Below are 14,185 nucleotides of genomic sequence, written 5' to 3'. Positions count from 1 at the left end.
TGTGTGTGTGTGTGTGTGTGTGTGTGGTGTGTGTGTGTGTGTGTGTGTGTGTGTGTGTGTGTGTGTGTGTGTGTGTGTGTGTGTGGTGTGTTGTGTGGTGTGTGTGTGTGTGTGTGTGTGTGTGTGTGTGTGTGTGTGTGTGTGTGTGTGTGTGTGTGTGTGTGTGGTGTGTGTGTGTGTGTGTGTGTGTGTGTGTGTGTGTGTGTGTGTTGTGTGTGTGTGTGGTGTGTGTGTGTGTGTGTGTGTGTTGTGTGTGTGTGTGTGTGTGTGTGTGTGTGTGTGTGTGTGTGTGTGTGTGTGTGTGTGTGTGTGTGTGTGTGTGTGTGTGTGTGTTGTGTGTGTGTGTGTGTGTGTGTGTGTGTTGGTGTGTGTGTGTGTGTGTGTGTGTGTGTGTGTGTTGTGTGTGTGTGGTGTGTGTGTGTGTGTGTGTGTGTTGTGTGTGTGTGTGTGACCCAATTAACGGAATGACTTGAAATTCGAACTGAAGGTCCTTACAATATAAGGATCCGACTCGAACAATTTCGATCCAATGCAATTCAAGATTGGGAATAAAAAAAAAATGGCGAAAATGTTGTCAAAAACAGGGTTTTTCGCGATTTCCTCGAAAACTGCTTCAACGATTCTGATCAAATTTATACCTAAAATGGTCATTGATAAGCTCTATCAACTGCCACAAGTCCCATGGCTGTAAAAATTTCAGGAGCCCCATCAATGCAAAGTGTATTTCAGATCCCCAATTATCAGGCTTCAAATACAATTTGAACAAAAATTTTCAAAAGGAAAAGATTGAGCATAAAAATCTCTACAATTGATGTTTTGTAACATTTTCACCTAAATTTGAAAATAAGCTAGAAATTCGAGAAAATGTGATTATTAAATTGCAAACTGTTGGCAACTGTTGATTCTATTAAATCATTCACTATGAAGAGATAGCAGACTCCGTGTGTCTCAAGCGTTAATGTCCTGTCACCTGCTGGGAAATCTTTGAATACTGAATAGTGGACTTGAGATGCGCGTGATCACTAGCGTCAGGTGATCAATTTTCATAATGGCAAGGGGAGTTGTGTGAGTGCGCCACACCAGATTTTTTGATGTTATTCTGAGCTTGTTGAAGTAATAGTCTGACTGGAATTGGAACAAATCAGTACCCCCCCCCCCAACACCACACACACACACACACATACGTTGCCAATTCGTCAAGTGTGCTGTAATAGTACTTTACGTCACAAGTCCGGTAACGGTAGTTTACCGCATAAGTATGATTGTTTGATTATTATCATACGAATGCGGTAAATACGTTAACGTACAAGTTACGTACAATATTTTTGTCATACTTTTCTCAGAAAGAATATTATTGCTGAGAAACAGTAACCATTACCGGCTGCTGTTCGAGCTACTGCATTCTATAAACATGACCTAGCCCATAGCTCCTAGGTCATAACAGACCCATCTAGCTCGAATAGAATAATAAAGGCCAATGTTAAAAAATGTCAGATGAGTTCTTATAGCTTGAAACTTATTAGATGAGTTCTAATAATATTTCAGTTATTCTATTGGCCACTTAGATACAGGAGGCCTATTATTAACTCACTCTCTTCTTCTTACTAAAGTTCTCAACAATAAGAAGTTTAAATTATTGTTACCAATATAACAACTGAAGACTATATAGCTATTTGAATCAATTTGAATGTTCCAATTTCGGAACTGGGAAACATACTGGACTGTAAAGAGAACCATATGATCTCTTTACAGTATAGTATGCTGTAATGAAAAGCACATGTTTTCTTGTTCTGCAAACAGCTGTTTACCGGCTTGATTTGATGCATGGAAAACAGCTGCAATTGAGTAAGTATGACAAAAAAATATAAATTAAATTTTCATTCACAATCAGCTGTAGACAACGTTTAATATTTCGATAATAATAATTATTGAACGGAAACCCCAATTAAATGCTGTAAATCACCCCGAAGTGATTTGACAACATTGCACTCATCTGTTCCAATTTCTATCAGACTATTTTCGTGCAGTTCACTTTGGTCTATAATAAATTCATTTTTTCGGGCTTGGAACTTGATTCCTATAACTGAGATTAGGAACAGAAACGATGCTTAGGAACAGCTCAGGATTTGGATTATGATATAATATGTACTTATATATTATATTAATATATTAATGTATTATATTAATACAGTTATAGGAATCAAGTTCCAAGCCCAAAAAAATGAATTTATTATAGACCAATACTATGAGATACTCCTTCACTCCTCTAAGGGTGTTTATATTATCTTATGATTCTATTGGAATAGGAAATAAATTATAAAACTTTGGAACTAGGAAGAAGGAATAAAAAATATTATATATAATTTATTTCCTATTCCAATAGAATCATAAGATAATATAAACACTCTTAGAGAAGTGAAGGAGTATCTCATTCAATTAGAGGATACTAATATTTTCTTCATATTATTGATATAGCTCAATGTGATGTAGTAATTGATTCTATGTCATTATATTTGGATAAAGTTTCCACAAATATACTGATATCATTCTCTATGAGTCAAGTTTTTTCCTTATTACATATTCATAAAAACTAATATACTGAATTAGTATATGCGTATATTTTGTTTTTTTATCTTTTTGACAAAGAAAGCCTCACAAATTTGGTGAGACTTATCTATGATGCATTATATCATTATTATAGTCTGTACGATATAAGTTGAGACTCACATGCTAAAAGGCTTTTGTTTTGAAACATTAGTGAAAGCGAGGAAGTTGCTCAAATTTTAATTATTTTTCCAATTGTAAAAGTATCTGGGAGAACGTATTTTAGCATCTGAGCAGTTTTTAAATCGAGGGGATGCATTTTGATTTATTTCAAGATTACAAAGAATTAGTGTCTTTTTGAGTAAGAAAATCTGACAAATCGAAAAGTCACTTTGATTAATCAATTTTTATCTCACGTTTTCGATTTTTCTTTGTAGCCTTCTGGATGTTTAGTTCCACTCTTCCATGAACCAGTTCGTTTTTTATCTTCGAATATTACAAAAGAATCTGTAAAATTAGAAGAAGTCTTAGAAAATTAAAGTTCATATTGGTTATATGCATGTTATGACACATGAGTTTTGGGATTTTTAATTTTTCAAGTGACTGAAATATAGGATGACATCATCCTAGCAGACAATTCGTGTATGTGTAGCCTACCCGAAGGAGCACAAAGCCGCACTGAAGATCTTGATTAACCTCTAAATATAGAGCGTTCATAATGGAAAAATCATTGAAACCGGTTTCATCTCTGGTATAGATAACTTGCTGAAGGACCTCGATAGAAGAAATTTATCCTTGATTGGCAGCTGATCAACAGATCAGGACAAAGATTTTCCATCTTCTTAAAACGAAAGGAGGAGAGAGATTGATTGATTTATTATTTGCCTTTATTAGAGCGGAGTTAGGACTCCTGGTCCTCTCTTCCACACAAACCTTGAGAGACAGACGGAGTAAGAGCAAGACTGATAAAGTGAGGAAAGATTATAACAGCTGAAAATATTGGGTTAATGCAAGGTACTACCAAAGAGAAAAGATAGCATATCACTACCGTTCCGGATCGGAAAGGAGATCCGTAGGTCTATTCACTCCTTGCACAGCATCAAGAGGCTACAATAGCCTCATGGCAATAACATTATTTTGATGTTCCAGCCGATTAGTATCCAGCCATTCGGACTATTTTTACCAAAATTAGGGAGAGAAACAGTTTTGGGTTTATCCTGTTGATTCTCTCCCAATCATTAATTTGATATTGTGATTGTGGAATGTGACAGATAAATAAATTTAAGATACCTTTTGGTTGCAAAGCACACCTTTAAATTGGCACCCACTATGCGCATATCGCATTATGTGTAGACTACTAACATCACTGTCAAGTCGGCAGACAAGTGCTGTTAGGGTCCTGGAACTTTGCTTATTGGAGGATGGCCACTAGACTACAATACTACCCGTTCAAAAACATCCATCATTTTTGAAAATGTATCTTTCCATAAGCAACACATGCTATTTTGTATTTTCTCAAAAGCAACATGTTGCATCTGAAAAGATACACAAAGAGCTTTTTGGATCTACGTCTTTTTAGCACAACATAGCCTATCAGCTGACATTCGTTCAACATGCTCTTTCCATTGCTGGTTATACGTTGCAACTCTCCCATTCATGAAGAATCTCTGTGTGTAGGGAGCTTCCTCCATCTCGGGATCTATGGTCTCTGAAGCCTGATTTTTTTGCAAACCGTGAATATTACCCCGCGAACCATACCTTGCCTATATGCCGTTTCAAAGTCACGGATGCAAAGCTAAGGGTCAAAGGGAATTCCTGAGACGGGGTGATGCCTGATCTAAAGGTCCCTCAGGGCCAGACGCGGTGAGGCCTGATCTAAAGGTCCCTCAGGGCCAGACGGGATGAGGCCTGATCTAAAGGTCCCTCAGGGCCAGACGGGATGAGGCCTGATCTAAAGGTCCCTCAGGGCCAGACGGGGTGAGGCCTGATCTGAAGGTCCCTCACGGCCAGACGGGGTGAGGCCTGATCTGAAGGTCCCTCACGGCCAGACGGGGTGAGGCCTGATCTAAAGGTCCCTTAGGGCCAGACGACCATCCAGCACGCCGTCATTAATCTCTATAAATACGAATGCAGCTGTGAGACATGCGCAGTTGGTTTCTTTCTACCTCCGCTCTGAGCAACTAGGTATCTTCTCATCAGCCCAATGTCCAATACTGTACACATAGAGAGCACCTGAGTCATAGCAAACGCAATGCAAATTTCAATAAATAGCTCAATTGCTTCACATTGGCTCTCTTAAAACACAAAATGTTGAAACCTAATATCAATCTCAGATTGTGGAGGACAAAACTATGCACAGTAGGATTTCGAATTCCAAATTCAGATAATGATAATCAAAAAAATATAATGTTCAAGTTTTCAGTTTGTTAAGTTTTGAATTAGACCCTTGCGGAGCATGGGTTAGCTAGCTGCTAGTATTGGATAATGACAAACATACGAAAGCCAAAACGCTCTAGTGCTATCTAACAACAACTCACTCCTCATTGTTCAATTTATTATAAAATTTAACTATTTATTCATTGAACAGAGCGAATAGTCGAGAAAGAAAAAACAGGCTATTGCCCGAAACTTTTTCTATTTCATAATTTAATCGTCCAAATATTATTTAGGTTATTCAAATTTCCAAACCAAATCATCAATCTGAAACTAAGGGCTGGTTTCCGAGCTCGGCATTTAGCTAAGCAGTCCTAGACTTAAAACAGCTGGAGTCAGAAAATTGGCTTTCCGAAACGGGGCGTAGTCGCAGTCATTGTCATAGTCACGTTTGAATTAAATTTCGAAAAACTAGAAAATTGAACACAAAATAAAATAAAGAGAAAATAGTGTAAAGTTTCAGCTATTTTGAATTATTTAGGAATGTCTAATTTCGTCAAGGAAAAACGTTTCCAATTTATAGAAATGAAAAAATAAAAACTACTGTTATGAAAGCTACGCCCCGTTTTGGAAAGCCAATTTTCTGACTCCAGCTGTTTGAAGTCTAGGACTTAGCTAAATCCCGAGCTCGAAAACCGGCCCTAAAAATCAGGATGAAACAAACAATTACTAATTTAGATGAATTGATAATAAAATGAATAATCCCTATACTCACTCAATTGTTTTTGTAATAGTCCTGTCTTGCTATAATATCGGGTTCCTTCAATTTCTATGTTATAGTCGGTGTCGGCCATTTCTAACCATATCTTATCCAGGTTTGAATGTTTGATTTTTCCAACTTCACCGGGATTTGTTTTTTCGAGATTTTGATTGGTTACAATTCGGATAACTTCGGTAGGTGACTCGTTCGAGGTAGTTTGAGCATCAGGAGCTGATTCAGTAGATTCTGGCTGTGTAACACACAAAATTCAGTATCAGCTAATTGTTGTAATTCATAACATCTCTTCGCTTCTTATTGAATAAAATATGGGTTATATTCGCTCCTTGAAGTAGGATATTACGGCTTATAGCATGACCATGTGCCCAAGAGTTGATGCTTAGGCTAATATTATATTGTCTCTATGGTTATACTTCTCAATCTCCGATTGAGAAATTTCAGGTAAGACTTTCTCCTATTCCTTTTACCTTCTAATTATCCAACTGCAGTTAACTCTATTTTCTAAGTCAACACTTATTCTCCTTCTATCTTTGCTTCAGGAACTTCCCATTCTCTTGCCATGAACTACCACTTTGCACTTTCAGCTACGTTATTTCATTCCACATTATTCAACAATAATTTAGCCTACATTAATGGAAAATAATATTTGTAGGAAGATTACATTTTTAATTTAATTTATCCTAATTTTTTTCTGTTGTAGATAAAGTATTTTATATTACTTCTGTATGTACTGAAACACATACTAGTAAAAAAGCCAATTTCAGGGTAGGGAACCAATAATCTATTTCACGCCCGCAGCACATGGTGCAGTGCGTTTATTTTATGCTCGCTACGCAAGCGCAGTAGGCAGCAGGTAACGTTATTAATTTCAGGATTGCTAACATTACAAAATTTCTCATATCATCAGCAATAGCGACTATTATAGCGAGCATTTATAAAATTAATATTGATAATTTGATAATAAAATTGGAAAGCATAATTTCAGTGATACATGTCATTTTTTAATCGAATTTGCAAACATTAATATTCAAATTGATTTCATTGATCTAGAATAACAATAATTTCGTTTTTGATCAACTGATTGATCACTGGTTCAAAACTCATCAATGGATCAATCGATGATGGCAGCCATGGATCAGTGTTATATGCAAGTCAATCATACTTAACTTTCATTTCATATTGAAGGCAAATACTGCAGTTGTAGAAAAAATATTGTATGTAATTCAAGTTTGAAGCTTCTATATCGGTCTCGCAGAGTGAGGTAACTCTGCTACGCATCGCATGAAAACTATTCTGCTCAACCAGTAAAGTGGCGCTTTAAGCTCTTAATGAATAAATAGCTAACTATAATCATAGAAAATTAATTTCATGTCACTTACTTCTATTTTTTTCCCCCCATCCTTGCAAAGCCAAATGACAGTCCTTTCTTCTGTTAAATATTTCTCACGGGTATCACCAGATACCGTGATACCAATAACTTTAAATTCGGGCAATTGTTTCTCCTTTTCTTCGTCAATTTCACAGCTAGAAAGAAATTGATAAAATACATTATTTTATATCTCTGGAGTAATAGTCCTATACAACGTAAACATGAGTATATATCAATGCTTTTCTCGTAAAAATAGAGATTGTTAGTTAAACATAGGCCAAAAGGGCTCATTACCGCACTGTATGTGTAAAGCACTTCTCTTGAGAAGATATTTCAAATCTTCGTGCTCTGATATTGTCCTGAAATGTCTGGAATCTAGTTTGGGAGTTTGGATCCGAATCCAAAAACATAATTTCTCTGTCTTTAATTATAGGGAAGTTGGAATTTGCGAGAGAAAAGATGGGTATTCAATTGAGAAATACGAGTCCACTCGCGGCCGCGCCGCAACTGGTGCAAGGAACAGCCGAGATGAATGTTGAAGAATATTCAGATTTGAAATGTTGAAGACCGTTTCCATTATAACAAGTTCCCGTCATTCGATCACTAAAGTCTGTGAGATATTACTTTTTACATGAATAGAAGAGGAGAAACCCATTTCTCCTTCCACAATTTGTAGCATAGACACAGATGGACATCCTGCGCCCAATTGGATGCGCCGTGTCATTCTGTTCTACGTTCTTGTGATAAACACATCTCCATAAAGGGTCAAGTCCATGGTTTTTTTTTACAAGCTACAAGCCGGCAAGTAAGAAGCCGGCGAGTTGGCGAGTGCGATAGTAGTCGAGTAAAATTTTCGAGTGAATTTTCAAATTTAGATGCTTCAAAACCAAACATAGAAGGAATATTTCACATCATTATTGTCTTCTAAACAATTCGTCAATTGGGCAACAATTTAACACGTAGATACTCGACATTTCAATTATTATTACAAGGTGACATTGAACTCTTTTCAATTATAACGTGAATTGTAAGGTCAAAATATATAAAAGTCCACTTATAAGCATAAATTCATTGTGGTTATTTTTCTAGAATCAACTCAATAATACATTTGAATGACAGGGATTAACTTCCTGAACAGTAGATACGGTATACTACACAATGTTATATAGCATCACTTTTAGCTCTATTCATCCTTGAAACGGTGAAATCATGGATGTCTTGATTTGGTACCCAGATATACTTGTTTTACAAAACCATTGCAGTTTCAAACTTCGGGGGGGGGGTCTGTCCAGAGGAGGAAGCGTGTAAAATTGTGGCACAATTGACAAATTATTTTTTATTAAATTCCAACACGGGTGCTTCCGATGTCTTTGAAATCCCCTCCACCAACGTGCTCTCATAGCGAATAAGCTAGTGAAATCCTTGATATAAAGTCATCATCTGGTTGAAATATTGTGGCCCTACATACGGCCCTTGGACCTGTCACTAGCTCCAATGTACCAAAAATACATTGTATTCTACGTACATTGTATAGCTCTATCCCTACTATACCAAATTCGTGAGTAGATTATGTAGATATATGATGATCCACCAAAATGTTTCATGTCAGCTATTATGATAAATTGTTATTGATAAATCATGAAAAAGTATCTTCTAAAAACGTTTTTCTCCAGGGCTTCTTAATTTGTTAGTTGTAAAATAATATATACTACCCTCTTTAAAACTTTTTAATATGAAATAACTTAATAAAAAATAAAAACAACCCGTTTCGGATACTCACTCCATTTTCATGTTTGAATTTTTTTTAACTTGAAAATGGAGTAAGCATCCGAAACTAGTTAGTTTTATATTCTTTACTAGCCGTCAGGCTCGCTTCGCTCGACATATCCGTTTAGCCAGATGCCCAATCAATTTTTCCGCGATAAATACATTTCAATCTTCAACTTGGTGCCAACCTAACAAAGTCAACTCAACTTAATGCCAACCTGACAAAATTATTAATTTAGTTTCCAGTTAAAAACTGTTTTGAAGAGGTACTCTCTCTAGATTATAGTTCTATATTAACATATAGTATGGACATTTTTCAATTATAATTAAGAGATTGGAATAAGAAGAATATACATGCTCAAAGACGAACTTTAAACCCTTGAAACCCACCCTTAGAGTTGAAATATTGTCAAAAGATTTCTTAGTGCACCTTTAAAGGGACAACTGAACAAACCTACCAAATTTGAACGTTTTTGGTCCGGTAGATTCTTAGTTCTGCGAGTGAGTGAGTCAGTCAGTCAGTGAGTGAGTGCCATTTCGCTTTTATATATATATATATATATATATATAGATTAAACATTTTTAAAAGGTTTCTGGTATTTTTTACATGGAAAAGTGATTTGTTTACATGGAAAAGTGAAAGTCTACATTTAAATTAAAAACAAAATGAACATCTATAGCCCGGTTGCATAAAAGTATGTTAAATTTTAATCATGACCAAATGCCATGTGAACCAATCAGAGACAGGTGTTTTGAAGAGAATACTCCTCTTATTGGTTCTCAAGGCATTTGATCTCGGTTAAATTTAACGTGCTTTTGTGCAACTAAGCCTATTTCTGATAATTCTTCACCGCTCACATGATTAGTTTTAGCTCAGCCTCTGCTTCTCCAGAAGTCCCGTTTACAATAAATTCCAATGAATTCTCTTTGTCTTCAATGACAGTTTTTTCATACGTTTTTCCATCCCATTTGTAATCCTGCAAACGATTCTTTCTTACTGGAACTTCGCTGGCTGGTAGTGGATAGATATCTCCTTCCTTTGGCAACAGTATGCCCTGATTTCTGTTATGAAAAACAAATTGTTCACTTTTTTCGTAGATGAATTGCTATAGCATTAATACTTAAAGTACAGCTACTCAAAATTTAAACTCTCTACAGGAAAGTAAACTGCTGGCTAGTGGAATATGCCATATTGTAAAGGTGTGTACAGATTTACACGCCGCGAACACAGGCGATTTACTTTTAATCAGCTGATGCCAAGCTATTAATATCTGTATCTTACCGTTTCTATACAAATACCTACAGATATTATCAGCTGATAAAAGTGAATTTCTCGTGTTCGCGGCGCGTAAATCTATATGTACCTTGAGTGAACAGACATTTTTCAAAAAATGACATGCGCTATAAATAATACCGATAGGCATTAGGTCGATTAAATGAAAACTAGAATCCAGTGGCTAGCAACTGGCTATTTTTCTAGCTATTGCGAAAATTCAGTTCAATAATCATGTGCTAGTTCTAGGCGGATGCAACTAGGAGTATCCACATGTTTCCAAGAAATTTCTAGGGTATGATCACACGTCTGCAGATGTGCATATGCTGCTGTGTGCTGTCGCCTTCAAGGTACGGGCAGGCAAGTCGTGGTGTAGCTACCAGTTTTTATGATAATCTTTATTTTTTCATTTCTATAATATTGGAAACGCTTTTCCTCGACGAAATGAATCATTCCTAAATAGCTAAAATTTCACACTATTTTCTCTCTATTTTATTCCCTGTTCTTATTTCCAGTTTTCCAAAATTTAATTTAAACGTGGACTGGGACTACGCTCCATTTCGGAAAGCCAATTTTCTGACTCCAACAGCTGTACTACACTTAACTAAATCCCGAGCTCGGCCATAAGCATATCTTTTATATAAAAATCATAACATTATCAAAAAATATTTTTATAACAAAAAGTTCTTTCAAAATATTTTATTCAAAAAAAAAACAATCAAATACCTTCCAAAAAGCAAATACAATACTGTTTCCTAATTAAAATATGTGTTCCTATAGGCTACCCTGTGTGGGGACACTTGAATATATATATATATATATATTATATATATATATATATATATATATATATATATATATATATATATATATATATATATATAATATATATATATATATATTATATATATATATATATATATATAATGAAATATTGTTCGGGAATGAGGAAATAAGAAGAGTAGTAGAATAAGACTGTATTGAAATGGTGGACCAGAGGAAGGGGTGAGGATACCACAAAACGCGATGTGAGGATAAAAAATAATGAAATTAATAAATGAATCTATATACCTTGATATTGTTCCTTTTCACCATACATAATTGAAGCGTTGACTCGTTGGTGTGGCCACACGCTGCGTCCATGATGAATGTCTTGTAGCTCTTTTAGGTATTTCACTATTTGTGGTAAAAGGTCGGAAATGAGGTGGAACAATAATTGCGGTAAGGAGTTACGGTTTGTCACGGCCAGTATAATAATATATCATAAGAAAAATATGAATTATATGAGTTTTTTACAATACTGGTAATAATAAGAAAAGAATATTGTGGAGCGGTTTATAACGACAGAGAGATAGAAGTTTCTCCTAGCAATCACTTTATACGAATGGAAAGCCAGGTTGATGCTTCCACTGGATATGCACTGGATTACAAAGAAAGGGTTACTGCGCAACCACAAGTAACCAATAGAAACCAGTTGAGGGCTGGTGTCAAATCATATTATAATATGAATTAGCTGGGACTCTCAAGCTAAAATAAATAATAATACTAAATACAAAACATAGCGGGGGCCTTGAATCCCCCTAGGATTCAACAATAAAAACTAATACTACAACTGGAGAATAATAATAGAGCTCATGATACTATTTCAAGTATGCCAAGCTTGGCATTAAGATCACTCGAAGTTCGTGTGTGATGGGATAGTTAAAGTTCCTTGTTGAGTCTTCAAGTGAACCACTCGTACAACTCCATCCTTTCCTGGATAGACATCAATAATGTGGGCTAGTGGCCATGGGTGAGGTGGAGTAGATTGATGGACCATGACAAGATCTCCAACCTGTAGATTGTGATTGGCCTTGTTCAATTTTGGTTTCCTGTTGAAGATTATGGATGTATTCCAAAATACATTTCTTCCAGATGTGTTGATGAAGTGCTTCAATAAGTTTCCAGTGTTTGAGTCGATTGAGGTTGACATCTTGAAAATGTTCAGGAATGGCAACCAATGGTGATCCAGTCAAGGAATGACTTGGTGTTAGGGCTGATATATCAGTTGGATTATTTGACAGAGGAGTAAGAGGTCGAGAATTTAGTATTGCCTCTATTTGAGTGATGAGCGTAGTGGATTCAACAAGTGTCAGTATTTGTTTACCAATGACACGACGGAGGTGGTGTTTGATACTCTTGATGGCTGCTTCTCAGAGGCCACCCTGATAAGGAGCGGCAGGTGGGTTGAAGTGGAAAACGATGCCTTGATGAGCAGCCTTGATGAGCAGCAAACTCAGAGAGTAGGATTCGTTTCGACTTGAGAAGAGCCTGGAAGATATTATTAACACCAAAAAATTTTTTCTCACAGTCAGAATAGTGGTATTTACAGAGGCCACGCCGAGAAACAAATCTCTTCAAAGCAGCAATGACTGCTTCAGAGGACAAGTCAGTTACTACTTCATTGTGGATTGCTTTCGTCACCATGCATACAGAAGCACAGATGTAGGCCTTGGTGATAGAAGTGGAGCATAGATTATGCACCTTGATGTTGAATGGACCACCATAATCAATTCCAGTATTGAGGAAAGGACGAGATGGTGTCATTCGTGGCTGAGGTAGTTGTCCCATTTGTGGAATGTCATGACGAGGTTTATGTCGAAAACAGACATGGCACTTGAAAATTCGAGAGTGGATTATACTGCGTGCAGAGAGGATCCAGACATGTTGTGCAAGGAGAGGTTAAGTAAATTGAGCTCCAGAGTGTAGATATTGTTTGTGGTAGGAATCAATCAGGAGGTCGACCACATGATGACGTTTTGGAAGGATGACAGGATGTTCAAGATCCGCTGATAGATGAGATTGATTTAAGCAACCTCCAACTCGCAGGAGACCATCATCATCGACAAATGGAGAAAGGCGGCGAAGTGAGGTTGATACTGTTGAAGATTTTTCCTTTTTGAGCATGTCAAAATGCAATTTTTGACTTGTCGAAATGCTGAGTCTTGAACTCGCTTGAAATCGGACATTTTGCATCAGTCAATTCCTGGGAGGTGAGAGATCCAAGCATTTTCTGTGGATGATGAGTATTATAAATGAAGCGTAGGATGTAGGCCATAACATGCTGAAGTTGACTGGGAGGAAGAGAATTTGTGAAGTAGATTCCATTCTTGAGATGCAGTAGCAATAAGAGTGACAGGCAATAGAGGTTTGCTTTCATCAGTCTCAGCGAGTTCCACAGGAGTGAATGCAGGAATTGGCGAGAGGTTAGGAGATTCCTGTAGCCAGGATGAGCCTGTCCACCACAAGTTGTGAGTAGGTAATTCAGCAGGAAGTATTCCATGTGAGGCACAATCATCAGTGTTCTGTTCACCAGAAATATGTCTCCAGCTGTCAGAGGGTACCAGTTCTTGCGTTTGAGCAACAAGGTTTGCCACAAATGTTTTGAGTCGATGAGGAGGAGTCGGCAACCAAGTCAAGATTACAGCAGAATCACACCATAATGTGATAGAAGAGAACTCTAGTTTTTATGAGAGGTTGAGATGACATATGAGGTCAACTGAGCAAGTAAGTGAGAAGCACACAATTCCAAACGTGGTAGAAGGAGTTTTTTCAAAGGGCTACTCGAGTTTCAGAAACAAGTAACTGATCGTTAGCAGAAGTATCATTCTGTGATGATCTGAGGTACATCACTGCAGCAAATCCACGTTCAGAAGCATCAGCAAAGCCATGTAATTCAGTATTGCTAGACTGAAATGATTTTAGAGCTCGTGGTATTGAAATGTCTTGGAGTGTGGCTGAGGTGTCAACGAAATTTTGCCACATTGCCAGCAATTCAGGAGGCAAATGTTGATCCCAATCTAGACCCTTGGTCCAGAGTTGTTGCATGAAGCATTCAGTCCCTAGTAAAAGTAAATCCCTAATACCACTGAGAGAAAACCACAGGGGTCATAGATCTTGGCAATCACACTCAATAGGCTACCTTGCGTTTAGTTGTAGCATCATGAAGTAGGTTGAGGTTATATGAAAAAAAAATCATTTGATGATGACCACTGGATGCCCAGGATTGTGAAGTGAGGTTGTTGATCATCTTGAAGAAATG

The 14,185-nt window shown here is 36.9% G+C and overlaps 1 protein-coding gene across 1 annotated transcript in view; it reads right to left on the bottom strand.

Moving 5' to 3' along the window:
* Nucleotides 1–14,185, bottom strand: part of LOC111044275 — a 277,601-nt gene that overhangs the window by 158,112 nt on the left and 105,304 nt on the right. The window contains exons 8-11 of the mRNA XM_039435828.1: nt 9,690–9,893; nt 7,075–7,219; nt 5,693–5,927; nt 2,961–3,051 (exon numbers count right to left, since the gene is read on the bottom strand). Coding sequence (XP_039291762.1) covers nt 2,961–3,051; nt 5,693–5,927; nt 7,075–7,219; nt 9,690–9,893 — 675 coding nt within the window. The remainder of the gene's footprint in view (nt 1–2,960; nt 3,052–5,692; nt 5,928–7,074; nt 7,220–9,689; nt 9,894–14,185) is intronic.

This window comes from Nilaparvata lugens, chromosome 9, assembly GCF_014356525.2.
Source record: "Nilaparvata lugens isolate BPH chromosome 9, ASM1435652v1, whole genome shotgun sequence".
Classification (NCBI taxonomy): Eukaryota; Metazoa; Arthropoda; class Insecta; order Hemiptera; family Delphacidae; genus Nilaparvata; species Nilaparvata lugens.
Note: the sequence above shows the minus strand (reverse complement) of the source record. Positions and strands in the feature narration are given on the sequence as shown.